Source organism: Mustela nigripes, chromosome 4 (assembly GCF_022355385.1).
Source record: "Mustela nigripes isolate SB6536 chromosome 4, MUSNIG.SB6536, whole genome shotgun sequence".
Taxonomy (NCBI): Eukaryota; Metazoa; Chordata; class Mammalia; order Carnivora; family Mustelidae; genus Mustela; species Mustela nigripes.
Window position 1 is genome coordinate 53,336,186 of NC_081560.1, and position 15,397 is coordinate 53,351,582.

A 15,397-nucleotide genomic window follows, 5' to 3' on the forward strand; every position below is an offset into this window, starting at 1 on the left:
CATCAGCATGACTTTTACAGAAAGAGATAAGCGATGCAAAAACACTGATAACATAGCAAAGAAAGGCAAGAAAATCCTACCCAGCAGAGAATTATGACTGAGAGGAAGAGGAAAGCATTTTGGAAGTAGAAATTATGTAAGTGTCCTTTAACACGAAAAGAAACTCACAGGAATAGATTGTTTTCAACTTCTGAAGCCATACAGAATATATACAGTGCTTCAGAGCCACTGTTCTCACTCTTTAATAAAGGAAAAATGCTTCCAAAAAAATTAGAGAAGGCAGCAGTTATTGTTCTATCCCCCAGCTGGGATCGAACACCGCCCCAGCCGCTGTGACTAACCACCTGAGCATTTCACTGGTGTCAGGCGACCACTCTTCCCGTTCCATTCCTCACGCTCATCTTATGCCCACGAAAGAGACGCACTTCACCCCGTGAGATTATGTTTTCACTGACTTTTCAGGATTAATTTCCCAAATCAATTAATCAGATTTTCTAAATGTTCCTCAGAGGAAATCAACCAGTGATTGCTGAATTATGTGATTATGATGGCTAAAATATTTTCTGTAGCTGCTACCTCAGAAGCGCCTAGAAAGCCCCCTTTTCCTTCCTGTAGTCATATCCTTAATAACGTAAGAAATGCCCGTCCTCGGGATGTTCTACAGAAACAGAGATTCTATTTGTTCAAAGTTGCTCTAGGCACGGCGCCTCATCCAGGTATACACTCTCATTTCTGTGAAGCTGTTGAGCCACTCACGCCCCAGAACCAAGTCAGCACTGCGGTACCTGATCTTCGGGTCTATTTTTATCTCCTCGTTTCAGAGAGCCAGCTACAACCAACACAGATTTAATAGCGCGAAGTCCCCAGTCATAATGATCCTAAAAATCAAAACATAGGTTATATTTTCTCAAAAATTTTGTGAGGGAGTAAGATTCTCATTCCAGAGGTAGAAGCCAAAAGCTCTAAGAAAAGAGTTCAGATAAATACACGCTTTAAGGGTATGGAGTAGTGTTTTCCTCTCCTCTTCGCAACTGTGGAAACCATGTCCCTTCAGCTTCCTCCTGCCTCTTCCCTCTGGCTCTCTGCCTCTGTCAGCAGATCTCTGCCCACAGCACGGAGCTGCAGCGTGTGCCCCAGGCTCCAGTTGCCTTCCCGGCTCTTCTCCCCAGAAACCTGCTAACTCAGGAGTTGAACTACCTGTGCGTTTTCACCTCCAAACATGGCCCCTTCTTCAGTTCAGTGGACAGTCCTGTGAGTCCACCCCTCCCAGGCTCAGATCTCTACTTGGCCTAAGTACTCTACCTCTTTTTTTTTTTTTTTTTTTAAGATTTTATTTATTTGACAGAGATCACAAGTAGGCAGAGAGGCAGGCAGAGAGGGAGGGAGAAGCAGGCTCCCTGCTGGGCAGAGAGCCCAATGCGGGGCTCAATCCCAGGACCCTGAGATTGTGACCTGAGCCTAAGACAAAGGCTCAACCCACTGAGCCACTAGGCGCCCCTACTCTACCTCTTCATCACTCGGATGCTCTAGCACTGATGTTGGTGTTGAACACAGTCCAAGCTATAGTATTGAAACTTGGTGATAAAATAGTACCTCTCCTTTGAGACTTTTACATAATCCCGATGGAAGATGCCTTTCACAGGCTCAGAGCTCCTGGAGAACAGACCCCAGATCTATTCCCTTTTGTCTTCTAGGTCCCGGCACTGCCCAGGACATGTGCTCAGGAAGGGGACAATGAGTTAACGGGCTGATCACATAAAACAGGCCTACTGTCTTTTGCCTTTTATCTACAACCCACAGAGTTGGGTTCTTCTTCAGATATATTCCAACAATGCCTGTGGGAAAATCACTGCCCTCTCCAAGTATCATCGTCTATAAAAAGGCACATAAATGAATCTAACCACTTCACAGGGCTATTGTAGGAATGAAACGAGTTAATGCTTTGTGGGCAGTGAAACAATATATCCATGTATAAATATGTTCTTCAATCCATTAGTGCATTAGTAAATTCAATTTAGTAGGTCTTGACCATCATTTCTCCTGGAAATAAAACAGAACAGAATAGAATGAAAAATACCAGAATGTACTCCAAATAGGAAAGGTAAGGAGTGTTGGGTGAAAATTCTTGTTTCACAGCTATGCATATAACACACATGGCTGCATTCCTGAGCTCAACAGAATAAGCAGTATTTGCCATGGGTCATGGTAAAAATAATCAGTGGAGAGCCACTGGTGCAGGAGGAGACTAGGGCTTGTGGTGAGGAGGGAAGGGGGAAAGCCAGGAGTGTGGAGGCCAGAGGGGTGCTGAGTCAGTGCAGTAAGAACATTAAAGGAGAGGAGGTAGAAGAAATTGCGGATCCAGGTTTAAGAGGATCTGGGGACTCTCCTAAGCATGTGAATGCAACAAGCACTACAATAATCTTCACCATCTTCACTGCTTCACTCCATCGGCCAAAAACGTCCACTGGTCACTACAGGAAACAAACTGAGGGCTGCTGGAGGGGCGGGGGTTCGGGGATGCAGTAACTGGGTGATGGGCATTAAGCCGGGCACGTAATGTGACGAGCACTAGGGGTTACACGCAACTGATGAATCACTGAACTCTACATTGGAAACTAGTAATGTACTGCATGTTGACTAATTGAATTTAAATAAAAATTAACTTGAATTTTAAAAATGTCCACGGGTGGGGCCCCTGGGTGACTCAGGAGTTAAGCGTCCAACTCTTGATTTCAGCTCATGTCTTGACCTCAGGGTCATGAGACAAAGCCCCACATCAGGGTCTGCCCTCAACGGGGAGTCTGCCTGAGATTCTCTCTCTCCCTGTCCCTCTGCCCTGTCCCCCTCAACATGGGCATGCTCTCTTAAACAAATAATTATTTTTAAAAAGACATCCACTGGTTCTTCTTAAATCCATCCCTCCAGCTTAGAAAAGTACCAGCGAGTATTCCTAATTCGGCCCTTCTGTCCTGGTCTCTCTGCCTTCCCTCATCTCATCCATGACACTGGCCCAATCGGAGAGCACTTCTCGCAACTCTTCTTTTACTCCCAACACCTCCCTCTTCTACCTATGATCAACTTCTCGTGATTTTATTTCACATAAACCGAATCTCCCAAGTCCTCCGAACTCAGGAATCGGAGGGCTTTGCTTCATTTGCTCTTGTTTACCTTCTTCATCACTGGCAACAGACATATTACTTGGATATAGGAAATGCTCACTAAATGTTTAAACAGGACCACAGGGAATAGATGTGGTTGCAACTCTGTGTTGTTTGGGTTCAGTGACATCCCTTTCTTCTGACTCCTGCCCATAGTAAAATTAAAACGAGCTCCTTGCAAAAATAAAAAGGAAATTGGGGCACCTGGGTGGCTCAGTGGGTTAAAGCCTCTGCTTTCAGCTCAGGTCATGATCCCAGGGTCCTGGGATCGAGCCCCATATTGGGCTCTCTGCTCAGCAGGGAGCCTGCTTCCCTTCTTCTCTCTCTGTCTGCCTCTCTGCCTACTTGTAATCTCTGTCTGTCAAATAAATAATAAACAGAATCTTTAAAAAAATAAAAATAAAAAGGAAATTACAAACAGGGAGAAAAATAAAAAATACTTAGTCTTAATACCCAGAGACAAAAATTAAAAAGCACAAACATATGTATATCTATATACATACATATATGTGTGTGTATGTGTGGGTGTGTGTGTGTGTGAGCATGTATACAATGCAGAGTCTAAAATAGAAAGCACATGTAAGTTGTATATCACATCTAGTTTGGTATGCTGTTTTCTGCATGCAACGCTGTCATAAACATTTTTCTGTATTATTAAATTCACTAAAATGACAACATGAATTTCTCTCTCACATCCCAAATTCTGCCTCAGCAACAGGTAATTAGAATGAGTACCTCTGTCAGTACAGGTAACTATGTGACTCTAACTGTGGCATTTTAATGCTTTCATGCTGGAAGAGTTGCAAAATAATGTCACCAGGAATTAATGAAAGGTCATCAAAAGGGGTGCCTGCGTGTCTCAGTGGGTTAAAGCCTCTGCCTTTGGCTCAGGTCATGATCCCAGAGTCCTAGGATTGAGCCCTGCATCGGGCTCTCTGCTCAGCAGGGAGCCTGCTTCCTCCTCTCTCTCTGCCTGTCTCTCTGCCTACTTGTGATCTCTGTCTCTGTCAATAATAATAATAATTATAAAATCTTAAAAAAAAAAAGACTGAAGTCAAAGGTGGCCACGAAGCTGAATTTAAAAATAACGAGGCTGATACTGATACTGATACTCATTTCTGTAGAACATCAGCAGCTTCGGTGAAAGATCAAGAAGCTAGGGACCGCACAGGAATAAAGGCACAGCGCAGGGAATACAGTCAGTGGTACTGGCAGAGCCTTGTAGGGTGACAGGCGCAGATACACTTGTGGTGACCACGACATAACATATAGAGATATCGCATCATTATGCTGCAGACCTAAAATGAATGTAGCATCATTTTCAACTATACTAAAAAAAAAAAAAAAAAGAAAAAAATCCAAGCTAGTGAGGAGAGTAAAGAGTAAGTTTGACCCACTTCAGAGACTAGGGACTTACGGAGCCAAAGTAAAAACAAAAAACAAAGAAGCCAACCCCACCTGCAAATAAAACATGACCACCAAAACGAAAGAATTTTTCATTTAAAATTTATTGAAGGGTTCTTCGGAAAATCAGCTTTTACTTCTTTTGACTCTATGGACAGTCCTGCCATCCCTTACTAGAAAATAATGTTCTCACCAAGAAAAGGACACATCATAAAATTCCATGTATAATTACAGCACTGCTGAAGGTTAAAGAAAATCACAGAGCCCATCGATTAAAAACTGTACAAAGTTCCAATAAAACAATCAACTTAAGGTGTACCTGGATGGCTCAGCTAGGTAAGTGTCTGACTGCAGCTCAGGTCACGATCCTGGGTTCCAGCTCAGGTCATGATTCTGGGGTCCTGGGATCGAGCCCATCCCAAAATTGGCTACCTGCTCAGTAGGGAGTCTGCTTCTCCCCACGCCCCTCGCCACCCCCCCTTCCACTTCCTGTACTCTCTCTCAAATAAATAAAATATTTTTTTAAAAATGGTCAACTTAAAATGTCTCAAATTTAATTTTAGAAAAAAATTTAGAACTGTACAATAAAGATTTTCAAAATTTTACAGAAAATAAAAAAAATTACTCTAAAACATCTAACCGTCCTGTGAGTGACAGACTACCCAGCATCTGTATTTCCAAAGCAGTTTTAATGGGACGTAAAAACCAAGCCAAAGGGAAAAACCACTCACCTGCTTGGAGAGGAGCCCCCTGCAGAGTGTGTACAATGTGACGAACTTGTGGGCTAATGAACGAGCATCTGTAAACCCTTCAGCCACTAACATGATTTCACAGATTAGCTCGATGTCAGGGGCCACCATGGCACAGGGCCTAAAAAGTGAGTAAGAGAATCAGCTTTCTAATGTTATAAGGTAGTAAGTACAAATTGCTGAAATCAATTGATTAATTTGTATGCATATTCTCACCGTTCCCAAGCAACTCACAATTACCTCTGTCCGTCACAGTTAACAAGACCCTTCATTTCAACTAAAAAAATGTCCCATTTGTTACTAGATAATGTAGGCAACTATGGAATGTGTGAAAAGGCAGAAGAATGGGTGTAGGAGTTTAAGGGAAATCTCTAAGTATATCCAGTCCACTCCTACAAGTTGTCCCTGCAGAAAGGGATGTGGTATCCGGTGATAGAGGCCACCTTTACCCATGGCCAGCGCTAGGCTTGTCAATGTTTAATGACCAGCTCTCCAAAATAGAACGTCTGCTGGTTTCCATGCAATAAATACCTCCAGCATGGCTAACCTCCATCTAGCAACATGGGCTTGGGAAGAGAGGCACAGTAGCACACCACCACGCAGACAAAATAGATAGAAAGGATCTGAGAGCATCAATACTAAACACAGAAATTCAATTAGGCAGCGATGCGTTTTGAGTACAACCATAAGGCCATATAATTTAGTTTCTATCAGCAGCCATGCTTAACCACAAACTCCAAAATTTAAGTTCCAATGAAAATTTAACCATGGGCTCTTTCCAGGTGGTACGGGCCAGTTCTGGTGTGCCGCCTCCTGAGGCCAGCATGGTTAACATTTTTTTTTTTTTTAAGATTTTATGTATTTGACACAGAGAGAGAGATCACAAGTAGGCAGAGAAGCAGGCGGGGGGCGGGGGGGAAGCAGGCTCCCTGCCAAGCAGAGAGCCCGATGCGGGGCTTGATCCCAGGACCCTGAGACCATGACCTGAGCTGAAGGCAGAGGCTTAATCCTCTGAGCCACCCAGGTGCCCCGAGGTTAGACTTTTAAGATAAAAATTTACTGAAATGTCATGTTTAAATCCCCTTTTTGGAGGGAGACTTCCAGAAAGTCTTTCTCAAAGACCACTGCCATTTAAAGCGACGTCTGAAAAAAATTACATTCAACTGAAGTGCAAAGGAGGAACCAAGTAAGTAAGCAAGCCTGGGATTTTAGACACCGTGAAGTGCATAGCCCAGTAATATTCATCCACCTGCTCTTGTAGATAAAATTACAGTCGGCTTCATGCATATCTAATTTTCACGCTGAACATGCCTGTTCCTTGGCATCTGCGCCGAGTCCTTCTATTTAAACTAAGCCCGCATTTCCTCCACGTTTTGTACTCTATCATACAATAGAAGCAGTAAAGATCAACAGGAAATAGGGGACAGAAAAGGTAGTAAGTTGTCTGGCCCAGTACATACATTACTATTGTAACTTGAATTTACTGAGCACTTTCTTCCTGCTGTACAGGTTCTACAGGCTTTTCACGCACTCTCTCCCTTAATTCACACAACTCTAGGAAGTGGCTACTCTTCTCACCTGTATTTTGCCAAGGTGCAGGCCAAGGTTCTGAGCGGGGTAAGCACACGCCTCAGGCCCCATGGCAGGTCAGGGGTGGAATCATGGGGCTCTTAAGGCTCAGGCACACTGCCTCCACTCACAAACGCTACTAGCGTCATCCAAATTGTCCTTCAACCTTTGCAGATGCAAGTACTAGCATCCCAACATCAGTGATGCGTCCTTAGTTAGACCAAGTTCAGGAAAATGTCGTCAAACAATTTCAAGCTTAAGCTTAAAGACCCAAGTGAAAACAGGCAGGAGATGAACCAGGAGGCAAATGGAAAAACACTGCATAGAGGTTTAAGTTTCAAATCAAATTATTCTATAATCATGACATTGCTACGATATTATTCTCTGAAATCATTTTTTAAGAAAAACAGACATCACAGAGCTGCCATGCTTGACAAAGCATCTAGGAGGAAAGGAAAATATTCAGTAAAGCACGCTAGAGTAGGTAACTGGAAAAAGAATTCAGTTTAAATATTCCTATTATCTGCCAAAAGAAGTTCTTAATAAATAAAGCGCATTTTTAAAGTATAAAAATGAGAAGAAAATACAAATGAAACATGGTTAAACAGATGGATGGACAAGCAAATTTTAAACTCAAAAGAAATCCCACTAAAAACTAGAGGTTCTTACATTATAGGTTAGGCAGTGTATCCTTTTTAAGGCAGACAGTGAACAACAATATATACTGTGAACAGCAGAGAGCTCTTTAAAAATGTAACAGACAAGCCTCTAGCTCAACAAGGCAAGGGAAGGAGAGAAGACACAAATGACCCACGACTCCCATGGACCACAGAATCTCACGACCGATCACAAGGGAATATCATAAATGAATGTCCATGCATTCAATAATCTAGATCATGTGGAGAGATTTCTTAAAAGATGCAAATTATCAAAACTAATTCAAGAAGGAAAAAAAATCTGAATGACTCCGTATCTACTAAAAAAATTGAGTTTAGCTCTGAAAAAAACTGCCACAAAGGAAAATCTAGGCCCAGATGGCTTAATTTACTAATTCTATCGGGTATTTAAGGGGTAAATAATACCAACCCTACACAAACTCAAGAAAATAGATCAGAAAATGGCCAACTCATTACACAAGGTCAGTGTCACCCTAATGCCAAAACCAGATAAAAATAATATGTAAAGTACACTACAGACCAACATCCCTCCTGGCATAGATTTCAAAATCTTTAAAAAAGTAGTAGCCTATGCAACCCAGCAACAAATATAAAAAGGCTTTTCACGCAAAAAGGCTTGGTCTCCTGACCAAGTGGCGTTTATCCCAGGAATATAACATTGAAGAATTGTTTAGCATTTGAAAAATCAGTCAATATCATCCAGCACCTCAACAGAAAAAAGGAGAAAACACACGAAAACTATAAAACAACACTTCTGGAAGAACACATACTCGAAAAATTTTGCAACATGGGATTAGTCAAACTTTCTTCACTAGCCTATTTTAAAGAGCAAACAGATAAATTGCACTTCATCTAATTTAAAACTGCTACCTTTGATGGACACCATTAAGAAAATTAAGACAAGCCACAAGTGAAGAGAAAAAAAATATTTGTGACACAAGAATTTAAGGAAGCCCACAGAGGACAGCCCTTCACAGAAGTGAAGTGTGGGAATGGCCGGTACATTATGCAAGAAAATGTTCAACATCATTAGCCATCATGGAAATGCAGCAGACGACACCCACAATGACCCACCACTACTTATCTATTGGGTTGGCTAAAACCGACAAGACTGCATGTACGAAGTTTTGATGAGAACGCAGAGCAAGTGGAATTCTTATACACTGATGGTGAGAAGGTGACAGTACAACCCCCTCAGAAACCAGAGTGGCAGACTCTGATGACGTCAAACACACATTTACCATGCGGCCGTCATTCATAGATATTTACCCAAAAGAAAATGTATGTTCACACAAAGATCGTAGATGAATGTTCACAGCAGCTTGATTCCTAAGAGCCCCAAACTGGAAACAACCCAAGCATCCACCAACTGGTGAAAAGACACAGATGGTAGTGTGTCTCCACGACAGAGTGTTAACCACCTACCAAGAGGAACTCCTGCGACACTCAACTGGGAAGAATCCCCCAACTTTGGTGTTCCAGGAAAGAGGCTAATAACACAAACAAGTCAACACTGGGCGGTTCCACTGGACATTAGCTCTAGGAAAGACGCCCTCAACCTCAAGGCCCAGAAAACACATTCCATGGTGTGGGGGGATTCACTTCAGAGGGGCACAAGACAACTTCTGGCTGTGCCGGAAATATTCCGCACTGTGACTGAGGTGACGTTTTCACAAACTGTAACCTGAGATGCGCGCGTCTTCTTACAGGAAAGTATACCTGAGCAGCTCTGATTTACAATCGGAGTTAAACATAACTGGTTCAGACACAGCACAGCTTCTCTGACGGGCTGTTAATAAGAGTGTCTGTTGGTGAAATATTTTTGGAAAGCAGGTCGTCAGTAGATATTTTAATCTTTCACCAGGTAGTTCCAGAGGTAGGAATCTGTTCTGGGTAATAATCTGAAAAAAGTAACTCTTCCGGTGAAGAGATGTTTATAGTCTGCTCTTTTATGATCATAAAAAAACCGAAAAGAAAAACACAAACCCTTCATGCCAGAAAACAGGGAACAGTTTAGAAAATTATGGACAAACCATGAGAGACACTATTTTGAAGTTACATAAAGGAGCATTTCTAAGGAACTTCTGATAAGACGATAATCTACTTATATCAAAATATTAAACCATAAATAAATAAAAATCGTACCTAACCTCGTATCTTAACTCCATAAAATCTACATTGTAAAGAGACCAGAAAAAAAATATAACAATCATCATTTCTGGGTGGTAAAGCTATCACCTTTTCTTTATTCTTTCCTATATTTTCTAAATATTCCATAATTGCTAAAAACTTTAAATAATATTATGTATAACACAGAGCTGATATTAAGTGTTCAAATGTACCCTGTAACTTTTAAGTAATGATTTTAAGTTCTGGCTTCATATTTCAAAAGAGTTCATTCATCATGACCAAAGTTCTTGCTATCAGGGAATCCAAAGATATAATAAGAGGTTCTCCATAGGGATTCACAAGGAAAAACAAATCATTTAACAGTGCAAACCAGCAACGTTAGGTGGCATGAGTGTTCCAGATGCTAAACCGCCCAGCTTAACACTTGCCTGAAAAGAGCTTTGAGATTTTCCGGTAATTCGGTTCGACCAGCATATCCTGGGTTCATAGTAATAAATATTCCAACGGATGGCTTCAGTGTGACGGCTTCCCCGAGAAATACAAATCTACCGTAAGAAGAATGTTGACGGAATTAAACGAGCTCCTTGAATGTGACAACACATTGACAAATGCAGACCGTGGCAAAATGCAAAGTATTATTAGGGAGCTGTTGATTCCCCGGGATTTTCTTTGAAACTCCTGTGCATACATATTCTGAAGATGTTTTGAAGCATGAGTATTAAAAACGCACTCCCTTCCCCACCAAGAGTTACAAATGTGGCAGGAACTCTTTTCTATGTGAGCACAACCATACAGGCTGGATTAGAGAAAGAAGGACTTTACTATGTTGACAGTCAACTGAAAGGTCATGTCATTTGTGCCTTCAACGTGGGCTGCGGCCCCTTGAATGGGATACTGTGAAGACAGAAAATAGCCATGGTGCGAGGTGAGAGTGGCTTCTTGGTTCACTCTGCTCACCGTCCCCGCTCACTCCCTCCTACCTTTCCTCCCGTTTATGCAGCAAGTCCCTGCTGACGACTGGCCTGTGAGTGTTCGGAAACCAGCTCTATCACTTGAGACACATGCTAATTCCCTCGTAAGAAGGAAAGGGGGGGGTGGATAAGAACATTACCCACCTTGTTAAATTAAATGAGGATTAAAAGAGTTTATGCAGGGCACCTGGGTGGCTCAGTGGGTTAAGCCTCTGCCTTTGGCTCAGGTCATCATCTCAGGTCATAATCCCTGGGATTGAGGCCTGTATCAGGCTCTCTGCTCAGCAGGGAGCCTGCTTTCCCCTCTCTCTGCCTGCCTCTCTGCCTACTTCTGCACTCTCTCTCTCTCTCTCTCTGTTAATAAAAAATTTATAAAAGAGTTTATACATATAAATGGCTAAGAGGACAATGCCTAGAATATGGTAAATACTCAAGAGATGTTAGCTATGACTAGTACTATTCTCATCACTTAAAGGCACTGGGGAAGCAGGGAAAGATTTGTAGGAACATCTGCAAGGGCCCAGTTAGACTGTCGACAGCCCGGGCAATGGACTGGGCCATGGATGGAGGAGCCAAAGTGAGGGACAAATAGAAGGAAACTTTCAAATGACAGTTAAGGACAAAGTGCAAGATCTTCTCTTAGAGAGAGAGAAAAGGCTACAGAGAAGGGCTGAAGCGGCCGAGGAGATGGGCTGATGTCAGGGCGCGGAGAGTGAAGAGACAAGCACAATTTTTAGGACAAAGAGTTTCTTAGGTACTAGACAGTTAAGGGAAGATGGATTTTGTGTAGCCAAGGTAGGAGTGGAGAAACCTTCATTCCTAGCCGATCCGGCCAGGGAAGGCAGACAGGCCTGGCAGAGCCGCTCACAGAGAGGAAACTAGTCTAACAGAGTCCCTGACTGCTCTCCAGTGAGACACAGTAGGAACAGCCACAGTCAAGAGTATGGACCTTGACGGGGCAGAGCCAGCAAGATGCCTGTGGGCTTCACTGAGGCACGGCCCTACTGATTCAGTCCTCGGATGTAAAGAGCATGTAATGAAATGCATGAAACCACGAAGCAGCCTGGGCCTCTGCCCCTGGGCTAGCATGCAATCAACAGGTACAACTCATACACACAGACATGGACAGAGAGCAAACGACTCGTAAGTGGGGTTGGGAGTGTCCAGGAACCCTTGTATGGGTCAGCTACATAAGTCTCCATTAGAAAGGACGGTCTCAAATGACATCAGAGTTACATTAAATGCTAAGATTTTGACTAAAAACTAAAAATATGCAGGCAGGGGCAGTCAAAGAGGAAAGAATCTACCCTCTCTCACGTGGCCTCAGAGTGGGGGCAGGTAAGGGAGCAGCCACGTGGTCACTGGTTTCCCAACTGGTATCCCAGAGCCATGTCGCAGAAGGACTGAGAGTTTTCTACGAGGAGGAAATATCCAGATGTGATCAACAAAATCTGGAAACCTCTGTAACAGAGTCACAGTTTCAAGGGGCTAGCTAAGCCGTCCCTCACTGGGAGACTGAGGTGTTCCTGTGGACAAGACAACTAGCTCAGCAAAATACCCTAAGAAGTTGGGGGGGGGGGGTAAGTGGGAAGGCCAGAAAAATGAGATTGCCTTGTATACAAAAAATGTTATAAGGAAAACCACAATTGAGTGCTATAATACTTATTTTTTTTAATTTTTTTTTTTTTTTTCACAGAGATGGAGCCAGCGCAGGGAGGAAGAGAGGGGGAGGGAGAGGGACAAACATGTCCTACTGAGCATGGAGCCTGACACAGAGCTCAACCTCAGGACCCTGAGATCATGACCTGAGCCAAACCAAGAGACAGGTGCTTAACCAACGGAGCCACCCAGGCACCCCTATAATACTTATTTCTCAAATTAAGCCATCAGACCCCAAGTGCCAGTCATGTTTTATCTTTTAGAGTATGGCATCACATTAGAAGTTCTTAGGCTCTGGAGATATTTGGGAGGTTTCTGAAGTAATGGAGGAACCAGCAGACTGTGTGGGTTGGGATGGTCAGGGCAGGAACAACAAGCACGCAGGTGCTGCTGGAGAGACCAGACCAGACCAGATCTGATTTCAGATCTATTAAATCTAACAGGCCCACAGGACATCAGGTAGTCTTGAGATGCCCTAGAAGCACGGTCTTTGGAGGTCTAGGTATCAGAGAAACAAAGTCTGGGTATCTGGCAGCCAGAAGCAAACAGATGCTTCCCAAAGCCATGTGACAGGGTGAAATCATGAAGGGCTCTAGACCTGAAGATTGAGGCCTGTGGCATCCACTATTAATAAGGTCGGGAAATACTACCAAGAAAAAATAAGAGCAAACACTGACACAGTGCTTACTAGGTGTCAGACACTTGTCCAAGTGCTCTGGATTTAGCGATCATCGTCATTCATATGGTAGCCCCTGTTTTCCAATTTTGAAAAGGAGAAGAAATCAGCCCTACAGCATTCCTGAGGGAGGGAGAAAACCAAGAGGATGGTGGTGGCCTGGAACCTACGAGAAGAAGTGTGCCCTGCAGAAGGGAAGGATCAGGTGTGTCCAATGCCCCCAGAAGGTCAAGTCCAATCATGACTGAGAACCGGTAAGTGGATTCAGCACTGTTGAGGGTGTTAGTTTTTTCTGGTGTTAAGGTATACACTTTTGGTGTAGTCAACAATTTTAAAAAAACACTAAAAAATGGGAGGTTATTCAAACTCATCCTTCAAAATAAGCCAGTCTCTCTTCTTTAAGGCATTTCCTGAGACAGGGAGAGGCAGCAAGAAAAGGGCAAGATGAGGCTGACTGTCTTCCTTCCTCTCGGTAACAACAGAAGGAAGCCAGGCACTACTCACCTCTTTCTCCTGTTTCTGATGGCATCGTGTATCAGTTTCACCTGGACGGCCACCACAGATAGGACTTCCACAGAAATTCGATTGAACTCATCAAAGCAGCCCCAGGCCCCTGTCTGCACCAATCCCTTATAGATATTTCCTATGGACTAAATCACAGAGCAAGGCATTAAGAATTTCACAGACGAGGGTTTTGAGCTTAGTTTCCATCACTCCAAATCTGGGATAATATTGTTAGAATGTAGCATTTTCTAACTCACTCACTTTGTAGTCCATTTGCTCTGAGCAGTTGAATACATAAACCATCATGCCAAGGGCACGTCCAAGATCTTTGGTGGTTTCTGTTTTCCCAGTACCGGCTGGGCCAGCTGGAGCTCCACTCATGGTTAAATGAAGTGACTGAGTTAAAGTGATGTAACACCTTTAAATCATTGACAGCACAAATATTACAGTCTGACGTGAGATTTTTAGAGAACATGAGGAGCAATCTAACTTTTTCTTTAGTTTAAGAAGTCAGGGTCTAGAATGTGGTACTAACACAAAATAGTGATAAACCCATGATTTGTTCATAGCAATAATAAGAGTCAGAATAATGTTTTATACAGAATTTTAGGTAGGCTACTTAAAAAGAATAAAGCATGTACTGCTTTGTCTCATTTCCTAAGAACTATGCATTGATACAAGTAACACCTGATTCCCAATGCTACTGAATTTCTGATGTGTCCAGGTAAAGACACTATTAATATGGCAGACAACATCCCCAACCATTGTTTATAAAAGAAAAACAGAAATCTTCAATGTTGAATGAATTAAACATTGACTTCATTAAATTGCTATTTAATGAATACATTAAGAGATATGTAAATACATATACATGCAGAGTATGCAAATATATACATATTTCAATGTATAAAGCAAATACACAAAAGACAATTTGCTACATTAAAATGTATGTCAGGAATTCATTCTGCATGTGTTGCCACATGCATTTAGATTATGAAAATATACCTATTTTTGCAGGAAAGATTCAGAGGTTCTCAGACTGAGGAGAACTATGCAAAGACAGAATTTGATATGTGTAAAAGAAGAAAAAACGAACACATGGCAAGGATCCACTGAGGTTTCCATAAATTAATTCTATCTCAGTATGGACAGTGGACCTAATAAGAAGACATTTGCATGGAGATCTGAAAACTGGGGACCAGGTTCTACTTTGCCAATCATCAGATGTTAATCTTTATTTATTTTTTTTTTAAAGATTTTATTTACTCATTTGACAGACAGAGATCAGAAGTAGGCAGAGAGGCAGGCCGAGAGGAGGAAGCAGGCTCCCCTTGGAGCAGACAGCCCGATGCAGGGCTTGATCCCAAGACCCATGGATCATGACCTGAGCCGAAGGCAGAGGCTTAATCCACTGAGCCACCCAGGCGCCTCCATCAGATGTTAATCTTAAACAAGTCTTTCGACATCAACATGCCTCCGATTTCTCCTCTGTAATACGAGGGCTCTATTAAGAATGCCCAAGGCAAATGCCTGAAGAAAGTCAGAGTACAATGCAAACAGAAGCAGTTCCTTAGGAAAATGTAAAGTGTTTCTAGATTTTACAGCCAGCCCATCTTTAATTGCACCTTTCAATGCATATGGAATGGAAAGACTGACCTCTAACGTAGGAATTATAACATTTTTTTATAGGGTGGACTATCCCCCCAACATCTTTTCTCACGGTTCAACTTTTGGCTGGACATGTGGACATAGACAACCTTTCCCACCACCTTCCAGGCAGGAACCCCTCAGTGGCCAAGCTCCAACCAACATACTATGCATTGAAATGGCCATGTACAAATCCCACAGCACCCCCTTCTAGATGCTTTACTCTTGTTCCCTGGCTGACACAAAGTGGAAG

At 42.6% G+C, this 15,397-nt stretch overlaps 1 protein-coding gene across 1 annotated transcript in view; it reads right to left on the bottom strand.

Annotated features, from left to right (window-relative positions):
- Positions 1–15,397, bottom strand: part of DNAH11 (dynein axonemal heavy chain 11) — a 294,718-nt gene that overhangs the window by 180,087 nt on the left and 99,234 nt on the right. The window contains exons 14-18 of the mRNA XM_059397525.1: positions 13,759–13,915; positions 13,498–13,643; positions 10,116–10,232; positions 5,294–5,432; positions 786–878 (exon numbers count right to left, since the gene is read on the bottom strand). Coding sequence (XP_059253508.1) covers positions 786–878; positions 5,294–5,432; positions 10,116–10,232; positions 13,498–13,643; positions 13,759–13,915 — 652 coding nt within the window. The remainder of the gene's footprint in view (positions 1–785; positions 879–5,293; positions 5,433–10,115; positions 10,233–13,497; positions 13,644–13,758; positions 13,916–15,397) is intronic.